This window comes from Anastrepha obliqua, chromosome 5 (genome assembly GCF_027943255.1).
Source record: "Anastrepha obliqua isolate idAnaObli1 chromosome 5, idAnaObli1_1.0, whole genome shotgun sequence".
Classification (NCBI taxonomy): Eukaryota; Metazoa; Arthropoda; class Insecta; order Diptera; family Tephritidae; genus Anastrepha; species Anastrepha obliqua.
The window spans coordinates 4,724,510-4,741,280 of NC_072896.1; the positions used below are offsets into that span (position 1 = coordinate 4,724,510).

The 16,771-nt window shown below is 38.2% G+C and overlaps 1 protein-coding gene across 1 annotated transcript in view; it reads right to left on the reverse strand.

The window, feature by feature from the left end:
• LOC129246887 (thrombospondin type-1 domain-containing protein 4) overlaps positions 1-16,771 on the reverse strand; it is a 160,300-nt gene that overhangs the window by 123,618 nt on the left and 19,911 nt on the right. The window contains exon 2 of the mRNA XM_054885598.1: positions 5,904-5,973. Coding sequence (XP_054741573.1) covers positions 5,904-5,973 — 70 coding nt within the window. The remainder of the gene's footprint in view (positions 1-5,903; positions 5,974-16,771) is intronic.

Below are 16,771 nucleotides of genomic sequence, written 5' to 3' on the forward strand. Positions count from 1 at the left end.
GTCAATTGACACGTAAATTACTTGTTGCACGATGCGTCTCACATGAAATTTTAGCCGCAAATTGATTCTCATTTTGGATATTGTTTTGTATCGTTTTCGTTGTTGCTGCTTTTGTTGTATTTACTGTTGCGTACAATTAAAGACGAGTAAGGCGCGTTACAGCTGATTTTTATCATAATGTTCACATTGTTGTTGTTAGTTCGATTTTGTTAGGCTTGAATTTGAAAATCATTTTTGTTGGCGACGGACGCACCCATGGGAAAAGTTCGACTAAATTCGGCTATTTTTTCACAGTTCAAAAATTTTTTGGGCCACTGCGTGCATTGCAAGAATTCTTTTAGAGTTCAGTAATTTTGTAGGAGAAGGTCAAATGCAAATGTGTGAGTACAACCGCAACTGCCAAGTGTTTATGGCATCATAAAATTATACAAGTATTATTTTACAAAAAAACAATCAAAGGGAAAATGATGTAACTTTATTTAACTACGGCATTTGACAAAGCAATTAATTACAGCACGCCCATTATTGAATTATAAATAAGTTTTGAAGTATCTTCACTTAACATAAGATTGTGTTTGATTTTTGATGAAAAAAATGCTTTGAGTTATACGAATGTACGATAAAATTTGCAAATTTTGGGTATTCATATTGGGTATTTTATATTAAAAACAGGCATGTTGAAAACAAACTCGGACGTCCTCGAACACATTAGCGATTAGCGAGCAGAAGAGGTCATCTCTAGGGTGTTCGGTTAACACATGAAGCAGAACGACAAGGAAAACAACTAAGAGATATACGCTGAATTAAAACATCGAACGAAAATTAGTCGAAGAAGCAATAACAATTATGGCATAGACTCTTCAGCTGTAAATTTCCCCCTTCAGTGTTCACAAACATCGACGAGACAATATCGACATAAGCTGCTCTTCGTTGAGTTGAATTTTGGTGAAGACTAAAGATTTCCCCTTACAAATTTAAAACTTCTCACCAAATGCTGCCCCTTAGCCGAGGTTAACTTAATCTCACGCCCTACTAAATACGGCCCAAGAAAAGTATAATTTTGTATACGAAATCATAATGAACGACAAGACATCTTTACACTAATGGTGGCTTCCCTTTGTGCAATAATGTCGCATTTATTAATTTTCTCAGAATATTCATAGGGCTGCATATTCATTTCTTATTCTGTTGTACTCTGACCAAGTGGATGTGTGTCATTTTAAGCTCTCTACGAAATGTGATGGAGAGTGTTTTAAAGTTTGTTTTGGGTTATCTGAGTACAAAGGATCTAGAAAATAGTTGGAGGAAAACTTTAATTGCTACAAAAAATGGAAGTGAAATGAACTATTTTATTACATTGAATTTATAAATTTTGAAAATTTAGACTTTTTTCTATTCCCAGATGCAATACAAAACAATTTCGGATGTCCACATTTTCGTAGCAATAGCATATAAATAATAGGTTATATTTTTCTCGAGAAAGTAGTTTCATAAAAAATTCACGATTTCTCAACAAACACGAACGACCCATCGACATGGGATTAAGGTGTTAAATCTAATTTCCTAAAAAACAATACTTTCTTAAAAAATAAAAAAAAATTTTTTTCTTAAAACATATTCTTAGAAACAAATTAAAAAAAAAATTTTTTTTTAAATCTCTTCTTAAACATTTTTTTAAATTTATTAAATTTTAAAATTTTAATTTCTTAAACCAATTTTTCTTTATTCCTTTTTTTATTTCTCATTTATTTACTTTTTGAAAACAAAATTTGTCCCACGAAGTTTGTCCTGGTAATCAGTAGTTAGGTTAGGTTAGGTTAGGTTGACCTGGCTGGCTAAAAGCCATCACATAGACCTATTGATCCTTAGGGTTACCAGATGGAGGTAGACCCTTACGTTTCTTTGTAGTAGACATCTTGTAATACGTCTGCGTCTTTTGTGAATCTAAGTAAACTCTGAAGCCTATCACCGAGAGAAATTGTAAATTCTCATATAGTAAAGCTCCTAAGCATTTTAATCTGGTTCTAGCTAATGCAGGACAGGAACATAGAAGGTGTTCTAGCGTTTCCCTCTGTGGCCTGGCATACATACGATAGTTCTGAGGCAGTTAACAAGACCCAAAATGTTGTTTAACTACATATTTTCAATAGTTTACAAGTATAAACTGCCAATTATGTAATTTTCTATAAAAAAAAAATATTTTCTTAAAAAAAAAAATTAATAACTTTATTTTTATTTCTTATTTATTTACTTTGAACGCAGGCTATATAATTTCCTAAATTATAATATTTCGTTAAAAAAAATAAAATTAAAAAACAAAAATTTTTTTAATTCTTTTTTTAATTCCTTTTTTTTCCTTTTTGCCATGAAATGTACAGTACCTGAAATTTAACTGAAAAAATGGTTTTTTCCACTCAGCTTCGCCTTGGAATCGGAAAGTTAAGAGAGCAGTTAAACTCATCATTTATGTATATATCTAAAAGCACTTAGCCGAATATACATATATTACTACGCGTCTAATAAATAAAAGCAAACCCTACTTGAAATAAACGTTTAATTTGTTGTTGATATTCAACAGCGCGCCTGTCTTTAAAACTGCCTAAAATTATGTAACACAGTATTTTTCATCCAAGCGAATAACAAATTCTTCAGCGCTTCTTACAGCACCTTTTCACTTGCGTTTATATCTACATATGTACGTAGATCGCCACTCAGTGGTAGTAATAGAGTACACGCAAATAAGTCAAGAAATGATTTTAAGATATAAATGAATAGCAAGTATGGATATGTCCTTCTCATTTATGTAGGAATATTTTTGAATATATGAGAAGTGGTAGGCATTTCACTACTCAAAAGTGTATTAAGATAGTGTTAAAATCGCTCACATTGGTAGCAAAATCAGATACAAAGCATGCAAATAATTTATTAAGGTTATTATTACTATATTTGTTTACTAATGTTTACTAACAGGAACTCAACCCCCTTTGCTTTGCCGGCAAAGTAATGTTATTTTCTTTATTCTAATGCTTGTGGTTATTGCATGATTTTATAATCGAAAATTTTATATTTCAAGGATATTTTCTTCCCGTGAACTTTGCGAAACTCGTTTGCAAGATTCAGCTGGTGCGCAAGAGCATTACCAAACTAAAAGTCCGTTCACACATGCAGAGATTAGCAATTTATTTAAGTGTGCTCTGCCCAATCCATAAGAAGGGCGATCCTGCCATCTGTGCCAATTACCGCGGGATTAGTCTTCTAAATATCGCCTATAAGGTTCTAGCGAGCGTATTGTGTGAAAGGCTGAAGCCAACCGCCAACCAACTGATTGGACCTTATCAGTGTGCCCTCAGACCTGGAAAGTCTACCATCGGCCAAATATTCACAATACGCCAAATCTTGGAAAAGACCCATGAAAGGAGAATCGACACACACCATCTTTTTGTCGATTTCAAAACTGCATTCGACGTTGCTCAATACCAGCAGCGCCGTCAGAATTGAGAAGAATCTCTCTTGCCAACAAGTGCTACTTTGGACTAAGTAGGTCTCTAGACGAACAAAACTAACACTCTACAAGGCTCTCATCATGCCCGTCCTAACGTATGGCGCAGAAGCTTGGACGATGACAACATCCGATGAACCGAGGCTTGGAGTGTGTGAGAGAAAGATAGACAACGGCGAATATCGCAGGCGATGGAACGATGAGCTGTACGAGCTTTACGACGACATAAGCGCAGCGAATAAAGATCCAGCGGCTACGTTGGCTGGGTCATGTCGTTCGAATGAATACAAACGCTCCGTCTCTGAAAGTATTTGATGCGGTACCAGCTGGTGGTAGCAGAGGAAGAGGAAGGCCACCTTTGCGTTGAAAAAATCAGATGGAGAAGGACTTGGCTTCACTTGGTGTGTCCAATTGGCGCCGGTTAGCACGAGAAAGAAACGACTGGCGCGCTTTGTTAAACTCGGCCAAAATCGCGTGAGCGGTTATAGCGCCAATTAAGAAGAAGAAGAGAATTGCAGGCCAAAGCGTCTTTTTCTGCAATATGAATGTTTAATTACTAATATCTAGGAAAAATTTTATTAGAAGAATAGCTAGAATTATTTTTGTTTATTTTTTACTTCGAAAATTTTGTATGGATAATCTCGCTTTTTAATTACAGATTGGAGTTAAGTCGGAAAAGTAGATAATCTCGTTATATGTGAACCTAATTGTATTATAACAGAAATAAGCCGAAAACGACATTCACAGTAAAACACATTTGCAAACTAACAAACCGCCAAAGTACCGAAATTTGTCTGAGTACCCTTAATATTTGCTATTCTAATGAGACACAAAAAAATTTGTTTGAATTTTTTTACTCTGATTATTTTGGTTATAAACTTTAAGATGACGCCACATATTCCTAGCTTAGTTTAAAAGATTTTTGAACTTTAAAAGCCTACTTGGTTTACTTTACGGGTTGTTAGGTTGTCACCAGTTTAATTCAATTCGATACAAATGTCTTACAAATTGTTGAACTAAAATGCAACCGTCTTAGTTTTCTTTCGAACACACCACGCCGACTTGAATTCATTAAGAAATTACGGCTGCTTTAAGGTAACGAGTACAAGTAGAACAAATAAAATAATGGAAAAAGTGCGCATGTTTTTTTTATGGAATTTATACAAAAAACTAATTTAACTATAGGAATCTGAAGATCCTGGATTCAATACCTCATCAACCATGAATTTATCAGAAAAGTTTTTGGAATGCATTTATTTGATGAAGAAGAATTTCATTGAGATCATCTGGCATTCAGTGAAGCGATAGGGCTGCAATTCCCCCTATCTGTAGGAAAAACAGCAAAAACAACGGCGCAATTTAGATGGAAAATAAATATTTCTGACTCGCAATATAAGCTCGGAGCAGGAGGAGAGGTATTTCTAAAAACCTTTGAATTTGTGATTTGAGTTGATTACCTTAGAAATTATGTTTTTTTTTCGAATATGGACCCAATAAAAGGCATGTCGATTTGCTGAAAAATTATGAAAAAGTATGCAACTCGACTGTTACTGGGCTGTAAGCATCTTTGCAGCACGAAAGCGAAGCAACAGGAATAGGAAAATTGAGAATTCGACTTTTTCTTTTGCTGTCATTTTGCTTTCAAGTGACTACAAGGCATTGTTAATTTTTTTGTTTTTTTAGTAGGGCGTGCTACACCCTTATTCCACATAAAAAAAACTCGACTATGTACTTTAGGTAGGTAGGTAGGTAGGTAAAATGGCAAGACTTCAAGTAGCACTTACGTGCCGTTTTGATACCATAATGTGGACCATTACCTGTGCAAAGAAAAATTATTGGGAAGAGAAAACCTTATACAGCCATCCAGTGCTGTTGATGTAGTGGAGGAGAGAAAAGGGATCTAGGCAGGAGAATTTCTGCAAGTCATCCCCAAAGGGCACGCTAAGGAATCTCAAGCGCCTAGCAACCAAAGCCGGACATTTTCAGGGAAAATGCTCAACAGTCTATTTCTCTGTAGGATCCCCACAGCTTCTGCAATAGGGTTTGTACGGGGTTCCAAGCTTCTCCGCATGAGTGCCGATCACCCAGTGACCAGTGAGCACTGCAATGAGTTTGGAAATTGAATGGCGGGGGACTCCCATCACCTTAAGCGTTCTGACTATGTACTTTATATATCCGAAAAAAATGAGACTTGCACTTTATTAAACTAAAATTAGAACTAGAAACTAGAAAAATTCTAAAAATTTTGTTTGTGTGTGTAGCCTATGTATTGAACGTATTTTGAGTAAAACGGCATCCACTGTTACATGAGATGTATATTTTTTTTGCAAGTAGTACAAATATTTCTCACCTATAATTGCATTTATGTATGTATGTATTTATGAATTATATTTAAATCACTTACCCGTATCCGCTCCACAGTCGTTATGTCTGCGCTAACTAAAGTGCTGATCAGCACAATAAAGAAACATAATCTGAAAAAAAGAAAATGGAAAACAATATTAGCTTCTTTATTCAAAGCAGCAGGGCATATTTGGCGTCAGATACAGGGTGATATGTAAGCGCTTACACGAGATTATAAAGCCTATACTCTTTCTCAAAAATCACAAATCAGAAGAGCAGAATTCCCCTTCGGAAGTGACCCAAAAATCTTCTTTCAAAATGACCGCACGAAAATCAATGAGAGATAATCTTTTTCGACATTAATGAGCTTTTCCAATCTCAATGGATAAGTGTTCCATATCTCTGAAATTGCAACACGAGCGCAAAACAACTTGACGCCGGAATGAGGCGTCCAAGCGACAGCCAATAGTGCGGCACTATTGAATATGCAGTTGGACCGCAAACCGATGAAGAAATGTGCGATATTTATACGCATGTATGTATGTGTGTTTGTGCATTCATATGCCGTATGAACACTGGAAGCTTTTGGAGGCGTTCAATCAGAGCCGTAAATGAACTGCAAAATCATCAGCAACAAGTGACTGACGACGGCAAGTCCAACAGAGATGCCAATATGTCGAGATGCATTATGCCCATTGTGTGTATGTATGTATGTATTCGCGTTTAAAACTGTATGCTGTAATGATGTGCTCAGATGAAGATGTTGCAATGCAAATTGAATTCATAAGTGCATTGAAGTAATGAAGTGATGAAAAATGTTCCAATTTTCTTATCTCTTTTCTTTCCTTCTTTCATTCTTGGTGAAAAATTGATTTTGTAGATGCAAATATGCTAGACGAAGTAAACTAATTCCATGGGATACAAATATAAGTGCCTGAGTTTTAAGTATAAATTTGCATGCTGTCCATTCTGCATACATTGGATTCGTAGTACACACATGCATACATACATACACACATACATCTATAAGTAATGCACAGTAATTGAACTTCCCGCAACTGCTGCTCTAGACTGCGTTAAGTGGAGAAATGTATTTGGCTGTACACATACATACGTGCATTACGGTGGCCCTTAATAAGTCAAATGCATTTGGCCACTGGACGAAAGCTTTAACTGTCTCCCACCGGGACCAAAACTTGTACGATATTCCTTAACCGTCTCCAATCGGGAGCAAAATGAATGTGTGATAACTCCAACTATAGTAGCATTGATTTTGGCTGTTAGATTTGAAAAAAAAAAAATGATTTAAATTTTTTGAGTCGTTATGTGGTATTTTTTGACCACTGTGCGAAAGAGACAGTTATCATCGGGACTGAAATCTGTATGCGATATATTCGAATATGGTCGCTTTCAAATTGCGGAAATTTACTCTCAAAAAAATAAATCTGTTCAACAGCTTCATAGAGCCCTTATTGCTTTCGAAATGAGAAAGGAGCTGCCGTCACGGTGAATGGCGGGCGGTATCGAGCCGAGGATGATAGTTTTCCCAGGCTTGATCTTTAACTACGGTGAAAATGAAAATTGTGCGCGTAACTTCGGCTGCTACGTCACAGTTTACTCGGCAGCCGAATTCTGCCCGCTCAGTTCACATGCATTCACACACTCTTCCAATCCGTCGTTGTTCAATGGCAACGAAGTGTCATTGATTGATTCTCCTCGTATATCATCAACACAATCTCTGCCCGCAAGGCCATCCCCCTCAAGGAGGTGACGGATACGACGACCCCGCGGACCCTAGTCAAGATGTCCCTCGTTTCAGCGACTTTGTAAGAGTTAGCTAGAAAGTTAGGAGACAAAATCCAGCACATGTCTGTTCCCATATTAGGCGATATATTGGTCAGTGTTGTTCACGATGTTAGGTGCAAATGTATTCAACGGGGCGCACGGCGAGTCCCTGGATAGGTCGTATGGCTTTCCACCTGCGACCTCAAAGGGGTGATGTGTGTTCGCTCTGCCGATGTGTTAGCTCCGGTGTATATCAGTAACCAGCCGCCTTGGACCCTGGTCAGGAAGTGTTCATTGGGCGAAAGAGTAGTAGCTTTCGTTGCTCCGGGCGAGCGCCAGTTCGTCCGTGTTTTCCGGGATCGGTAAAGCGTAGGTCAGGCCTCAGGGAACTGGGGTAGGAGCATTGCCTCCGAGGGTACACCCGCTCTTGATTATTTCGGCCCGCCCCCCTGCACACGACGAGTTTGTTATATAAAAAAATAAGGAAAAAATTATGGAAAAAAGACAAAAAGAAGACAAACAGCAGAAGGTCATTAATGATGGAGATCTAGAGCAGAGCCCTTTCGTAAGGAAACCTCGATTGCTTCGCTCGCCACCACAAAAAGCGAATACGCCTCTTATGATTGGATCATTGCCAACTATAGAAAAATCAAAGGCGGTCAATGAAGGAGCTGAAATGACGCCTCAAGAATTAGACGTAAGAGTAATGTCAAAAAAGGCTAAAAATACTGCAAATGCGCCCAATACGCCGTCACAAACCCCTGTAACTGCAAAGGACGCAAACACAGAAAGGGGAAAAAACTGCATCTTCGCGACAAGACTTTATTCTCAAAATGCTAGTTGAAGAAGTGGAAGCCGAAGAGAAATGTTTAAGAGTGCTTAGGAAGATGAAAGCAGTTACATATATTGAAGAGTAGGAATACATCCACGGAAATAAAGACCGGAATCTCAGTGCTCGATGAACTATTCGACGTCATGAAAAACTGCAGAAAAGGTTGGACTCGAGATGAGAAAATCGGTAAATGTCGTCTCTTGCCGTACACATCAACGAAAGAAATCGGAGGTGACACCCCCGAAACAGCTCGAAAAACAGGTGTTGTCGAGGAGAGTACTCCTTTAACCGAAAAACGAAATACACCAAGTCCTGCCGCACCTGACTCTTCGACGAAACTAAGAGTTCGAGAGCCTGAGAAATGGCAGGCTGACTGAATTTTTGTTTCCAAAAATTAATTTTGAATTTTTATTTCCAAAAATTAATCAGCTAAACATCGACGGCATTTGGTTTGGATGTGGCTGATCGAATGGACCACGTAACTCGCATCCGCGGTGGACATATGCAGGAAATCATATTAAAAAAATAAATGCCATGGAATTATTTACCAGATTGTAATAAAAATGAATTCATTCCAAGAATATTTCTTTTTTGTATTATAGCTTGAATTTCTCAAGCTCTTAAAAAATACCCGATACTTGTCTGATGACAGATTTCTTTAAAAACCAAATTGTTTTTTTAGAGTGTGAGTTTGCCAAAGATGTAAACACATTTACACAACAGTTATATTTTCCGTTGTTTATTTGCTTTCCGCTGTTTATTTGCTTTCCGTTTTGCGTAGATACTTTACAGTACCCAAGAGGTTGTTCAGTCAAGAAGAAAGTTATGCAGTTCTACCAAACAAAGGACAAACCGATGTCTTTATTTATTTATTTATGTTGTTGTTGTTGTAGCAGCCTTTCTAAGTGCTGACTAGTTTGGTGTTCCATTCAGATGAAATTTGGCTACTTCTAACGCTGGATCAACCATCTTCAACGTCCTCCAAAAGACAAACTGCGTCTTTGAAAAACGACTTGTTGTATTGTACAGCGATTAAATAAGGTATTAAAAATCATACATATGCACATACATACATATGTAAGTACATATATGAAAGAAGGAAAGTTCTATAGAAATTAATAATGAAAGATTTTTAAAAGGAAATAAGAGTATCTTTTGATACAATTTAATAATCATATAGGACTTAAGATCATTTTTTTTAGTGGGTGGGTGAGGTAGGGTACCTGATGCGTGCGATCGTCGTTTACTGCGCCAAGTGTTGTAGCCAGCTTTCATGCTATGGGCTCGCCTCTTGTGTCTTCTGTATCTTCCTTTGATCTAGACTGACTGCCACTGCTCCTGGTTTGGAATCATCCTAAGCTAGGCTCTTATACTTTGCTAGAAAGATCACTTCTGGAGGTGCATCCCTTTTTAACGGGCCCCTATTGAGTTTCAATGAAAAGAATACCACACAAATCGTCTTAACCCATTCCCTCAGCTTACATATCTATACATAGGTAGCTCTTGTACTAGGAAGAAACTTTTCCAAGATTTTATCCTAAAATATAGATACTACATTTTAAATTAAACTTATGCACCACCTTTCACACTGCTAATGGAGAAAGGTAGCTCTGTAGAACTGAAGCTGTTTATCATCAAAATAAAACTATTTCGAAACAAAATTGGCGCGACGAATTACCAAGTTTTTACTACTTTTTTTTTGTATTTAATCTTTTTCGTATGTTTTTAAAAAGTTTACTGCATTCTACGACAAAACCCAAAATCTTTAGAAAAGCTAGAAATGAAAAATGTAAGCTCGAAGTTGCTCAAAAATCGCATCGATTTTGACAGTTTTTTTCACTGAAGTATTGAGAATTCTCTTCCATATAAAGCGCATTTTCGGTAGTCTCTTGTAGGAAGAAACAACTACCTCAACAAAATAAAATTCCAAAAATTAATGAGAATTTGGAGCCACCTTAATATTGCACTTGCTCCTCTAAAATTGATAATGCTATAAAACTACATACCCAACATTTTTTTGAAAATGTTGAATAAAAACACATGATGTATTTTTTAAAATTTCTTAAATTTTTGTGAATTTTGTATAAATATTTTTTGGGCGGCCGCCGTAGCCGAATGGGTTGGTGCGTGACTACCATTCGGAATTCACAGAGAGAACGTAGGCAAGCAATGGCAAACCTCCGAGTGTATTTCTGCCATGAAAAAGCTCTTCATAAAAAATATCTGCCGTTCGAAATCGGCTTAAAACTGTAGGTCCCTCCAATTGTGGAACAACATCAAGACGCACACCACAAATACGAGGAGGAGCTCGGCCAAACACCCAAAAAGGGTGTACGTGCCAATTATATATATACATATATATATTTTTTGTAATAGAATTTAAAAAAATATCAAAATAAAACTTAAATATAAAAAAGTAGTTAAAAATTAGTAATTCGTCGCGCTACTATTATTTTGAGCACAAGTCTATAAAAATTAGCAAACAAATATAGTATATCCCATATGTTTTCATAAATGGAAATAAATCAATAGCTGAACACTCTTTACTAATTGTTATTTTTCCTTTTGTTGTGTTTGTTTAATATCTGTTACGAAAATATTTACACACCGTCTTCTCATATTTATTCTTATTTAGATGAAATAGTGACGCATTACCCTCAAAATTAACGTCGTTGTACAAGTGCTTGCTCTACACACATACATACATACATATGAATCTACGTACAATTATTTTAACACGTTTTTGAAACAAATTTGTAACCCAATAAACATGAACTTGAGGTTTCGTTGATAATGAATGTACCTATTACATAAAACGTCAGCGAGGGAATCCATAGAGAATCAAACATTCCCGATCAAATGTACATTCCCTCGTTTTCAAATGTAATGCTGAAAGTAATGAAAGTCTGGCACGATAAATAGAGAATCGGAAGATCGAAACCAAAATGACGAAACAAGTTCCGAGATCAAAATAGGTCAAAAAAAAAATCAACAAAAAAAAAGTTCTCAAATTATTTTGAAACTTAGGTAGATAAGTAAAATGGCAAGAGTGCCACAGGCACACTTCAAGTAGCACTTACGTGCCGTTTTGATACCATAATGTGGACCATTACCTGTGCAAAGAAAACTTCTACAGCCTTCCAGTGCTGTTGATGTAGTGGAGGAGAGAAAAGGGATCTAGGCAGGAGAATTTCTTCAAGTCATCGCCAAAGGGCTAAGGAATCTCAAGCGCCTAGCCGCCAGAGCCGGACATTTGCAGAGAAAGTGCTCAACAGTCCTTTCTCTGCAGGATCGCCACAGCTTCTGCAATAGGAGTTTTACGGAATTCCAAGCTTCTCTGCATGAGTACCGATCAGCCAGTGAACAACGCAATGAGTTTGGAAATTTAATGGCGGGGGATCCCCATCACCTTAAGCGTTCTGTTTCTATCATATTGAGGCCATAGTGTTTTCTAAATAGCACACGATGAGACGATGAGAAAGAAACTGTGTAGTTTCCCTTTAACAACGGTCAAGGGGACACCGTTGTCTGAGAAGGGGACAACTGAAACCGATTCTGTCGACCCCTTCCTGGCAAGCTCGTCGGAATTTCATTTCCCTCTATATTCCTGTGCCCAGGAACCCAGATAAGGGAAATGTTTCCTGCATGTTCGAGACGTTTGAGTTCCTCCTTACAGGATTTAACCAGAAGAGCTACAATACGGCGACGACAGGGCCTTTATCGCAGCGTGTCTATAGGAAAAAATATTAATGTCTCCCTCCAAACAGCGATCCCGAAGCATTTTGCATGCCTGCAGGATCGCGAAGACCTCTGCTTGAAAAAGCTGCTTCAGCCTAATAGGTCTCTGAGCAGCAATGGATTTAACCTGCAGATACACAGGTAGTGCAGAATAACGTTGAGCGCAGCAGTGGGGCATGTTCTACCATGCCAAACTAGGCAACCATATGTTAAAATTGGCACAACCACTAAGTGGTACATCCAAAGTTCGACACGTGGCTTGAGACCCCATTTTTTCCGAACATAGATTTACAGGCGTAGAAGGCTATACTGGCCTTCTTAACTCGATTTTCTATGTGCAGATACCTGACTTCCGATACGAGTGTAAGACACTGGTTGTTTAGTCTGGAAGCTTAAAAGGCGGAGGTTTGTATTTCGTGGTGAATAGCATCAACTCCGTTTTGTTAGAGTTGACTCTAAGAACGCAACTGGCAGCCCAACTACTGAGTGTAGCCAGTGCACCTTCCAAAATTTCAGTCATTACTGATGGGAAGGCTCCTGAGACCATTAGGACCAAGTCATCGGCATATGCTTTTGAAACTTAAGAAAGTCAAAAAACTCTCTCTAAATAAATAATATGTCAATCCAACAATACTCTTGTTTGGAACTGCTTTACTTTGAGGAAAAATAAACCCGAAGTTTTTGTAAACATTTTCTTTTTGTTTATTATTCTGTTCGATATTTTAAAATTTTTCGCATTCTTGCTTTTTAGGCTTCTTTAGGCTCATCTTTAACTAACATCAAACTTAACAGAACTTTTTATATTGACAGTAAAAACATTTTTATTCTCTCAATCGCTTCTTAAACAATCGGGTTGATGTAATTAAAGGTCAGTTGATACTCCCTTTAAAATTTCGTTCCTAGGTTCAAGGTTAAGTGAGTTGAAATTGTAATTTGCAAATAAATTCTTCTTCATCAATTCCTTTTATCCCGAATGGAGCATGGGGCCTCCACCTTTCCATAGACTCCCACGCGTATTGGATACCTCGTTGTTGTTGCTGTAGCAGCACAAACATTCCCCATAGATGTACCAGAAATGCTGCTGGAGTGACAGTCCTTGGACGTATATAAATCCGGGTCGTTCCGGTAACACAGAATCGGCTGTCGTGGGCACGATTGGATATCTCATCTTTAGCTATGGTCCAGGATACCAGGATGTGCCTCGTGTAGGTGAGAGTAAGAATTGAAGTTATAGAATGATGATAGCTACTTCCACATATTTTTAAAACTCCGATACAAATAAATTGCTCTTGAGTTAAATTTTTGTTTGTAGAATTGCTGAGAAACCGAAAAGAGTCAAACGGCACTTTAAAGCGACAAGCAATTTATTGTATCGGTTAGGAAAGGGCACTCTATTGGTAAGATGAGAAAACGGCCCTAAGTATGATTTCGGCGTTACAAGGAGTTGATGAAAAATATCGACATTTTAAGACAACAACATTTTTCGCCTTCTCTTTCCAATCCCAACTGAAGACTCTGTCAAATTTTATCATATATCTACTCTTGTTTAAGATATTATTAGAAATTTTATCCTACCAAATTTTATCATATCACCAAAATGTAACATATTATATTTACTTGGGTCATATTCAATTATGGTATGTTACGAAAATTTAATTTTCATCCTTTAAATTTATCCTTTATTTTATCTCCAGTCATAATGGTCATTACTATGATTATTAATTAATTCTCAAAGCCTTTGTTTCCAGCACTCCATTTCATCAGACAATGTTACTGTTTCCAAACATAATACGAAATAATATTAGGAGTTAGAGTTGGATGTCCGAAGATAACGAGAGTATCGTCTAAACTTCGGAGTGAACATAATTGCGATTTTATTTGAGCTTTTAATATAAAATGAGCCTTTTGAGAAAGCCACTTATGAGGAAGAGCTTGTTGCAATGCATTTACGCACATCAATGGGATGCGGCTAACGACGACCTTCTTCAAACTTATTGAACCTTATGGCTCGGGGGGCTCTTGTAATGAGTCATTATCGTAGAGGAAAGCATGACGCAAAGCATAGCACACAGTGTATTTACGTTTTCAATTTCGCATTGCATAGGGCATTTGAAAAACAGAACGTAAGCTCCGTTTCAACATATAAAAAGTGGGCTGGTTGTTTAGCTGATTTCAAAAATATTTATGTTAGATCTAAATGAGGAGAGGAGTAACGCATATACCAAGTTTGGTTTTATTATTTAAGTGTTTATCGAGATACACGCATTTACCTAATAATCAGTATGGCACTTCCCATTCTTCGAAATTTTACAGGCCTCGTATTTCCTTTTTTGGGTTCATCATTAGAACCTCATTTGTATAAGTTGAATATTTGAAAACTACCGTTATATGGAGAGCGGATGTGGATATTGTGGGATTTCGCTAAAATGTAAATCAAACTTCATTGCAATTAATTTTTTTTGTTCTAGTTATCGCACGGATGGGCAGACCTAGCTAAATCGACTCGTCTCAGCATTCTAAGCATTTTGGTATGCTTGCCCTAGCCACTATTAAGCCACTATTACCCCTACGATTTGTTCTCATAAACACCCACTACAACAAGTGTTTGAGATGTTCATTCTCCTTTATGTTTAATGTTGCTAGTGGCTCTTTATATTGTAAGTACTTCTTCATTAGATCGTCTCAATTTCAACTTTCCACAATAGAGCCCACGTATATTATTCCCTTTTTATGTTGCTAATTGGAGAACGGGGGCCTTAAGGTTTTAAGACCACGGCGTTTTCCTGTAAGAACAAAAACGGTGATCTCGTGTCTGCCGTACAGAGCAATCTTAAATTATGGAAGGAACACTTCTCGAACCTATTAAACAGTGACAGCTGCGCATGTCATAGAGAATGTGAAGATCCCGATACCCCAATCGTTGACGAGGAAATAACACGACTAAAGAACAACAAAGCCACGGGCGCCGACGGACTGCCGGCTGAGCTATTCAAACATGGCGGCGAGGAGCTGGTAAGGTGCATGCATCAGCTCCTAGGCAAAATATGGTCGGATGAAAGCATGCCTGCCGATTGGAATTTAAGTGTGCTCTGCCCAATCCATAAGAAGGTTGATCCTGCCATCTGTGCCAATTACCGCAGGATTAGTCTTCTAAATATCGCCTATAAGGTTCTAGCGAGCGTATTGTGTGAAAGGCTGAAGCCCACCGTCAACCAACTGATTGGACCTTATCAGTGTGGCTTCAGACCTGGAAAGTCTACCATCGGCCAAATATTCACAATACGCCAAATCAGGGAAAAGACCCATGAAAGGAGAATCGACACACACCATCTTTTCGTCGATTTCAAAACTGCATTCGACAGTACGGAAAGGAGTTTCCTGTATGCCGCGATGTCTGAATTTGGTATCCCCGCAAAACTAATACGGCTTTGCGAGATGACGTTGCTCAACACCAGCAGCGCCGTCAGAATTGGGAAGGACCTCACCGAGCCGTTTGATACCAAACGAGGTTTCAGACAGGGTGACTCGCTGTGGTGTGACTTCTTTAATATGATGTTGAAGAGCATCGTACGAGCCGTAGAGCTTAATCGCTGAGGCACAATATTTTATTTTATAAGAGCGTACAATTGTTGGCGTATGCCGATAATATCGATATTATCGGCCTTAATAACCGCGCTTTTAGTTCTGCCGTCCCCAAACTGGATAAAGAGGCAAAGCGAAAGGGTCTGGTGGTGAACGAGGACAAAACGAAGTACTTTCTGCCATCAAACAAATACTCGGCACCCTCGCGTATCGGCACCCACGTCACTGCTGACAGTTACAAAGTTCTAAAAGACTTCGTTTATTTAGGAACCAGCAGAGCATCGATAATAATGTCAGCCTTTAAAACCAACGAAGAACCTCTCTTGCCAACAAGTGCTACTTTGGACTAAGTAGGCATTTGAGTAGTAAAGTCCTCTCTCGACGAATAAAACTAACACTGTACGAGACTCTCATCATGCCCGTCCTAACGTATGGCGCAGAAGTGTGGACGATGACAACATCCGATGAAGCGACGCTTGGAGTATTCGAGAGAAAGATTCTGCGTAACATTTTTGGATCTTCGCACGTTGGCAACGGCGAATATCGCAGACGATGGAACGATGAGCTGTATGAGCTTTACGACGATATAGACATAGCGCAGCGAATCAAGATCCAGCGGCTACGTTGGCTGGGTCATGTCGTCCGAATGGATACAAACGCTCCGGCTTTGAAAGTATTCGATGCGGTACCAGCTGGTGGTAGCAGAGGAAGAGAAAGGCCTCCTCTGCGTTGGAAAGATCAGGTGGAGAAGGACTTGGCTTCAGTTGGTGTGTCCAATTGACACCGGTTAGCACGAGAAAGAAACGACTGGCGCGCTTTGTTAAACTAGGTCAAAATTGCGTAAGCGGCTATAGCGCCAATTAAAAAGAAGAAGAATTGGAGAGCGGGGTATGCATGTAATGTCCAAATTGCGCGTGCACTTAGTGAATTAAATAAAATCTCGAGTTCTATATCAATTGCTTTTTCTTTAGCGCATATGAATTTGCTAAAAC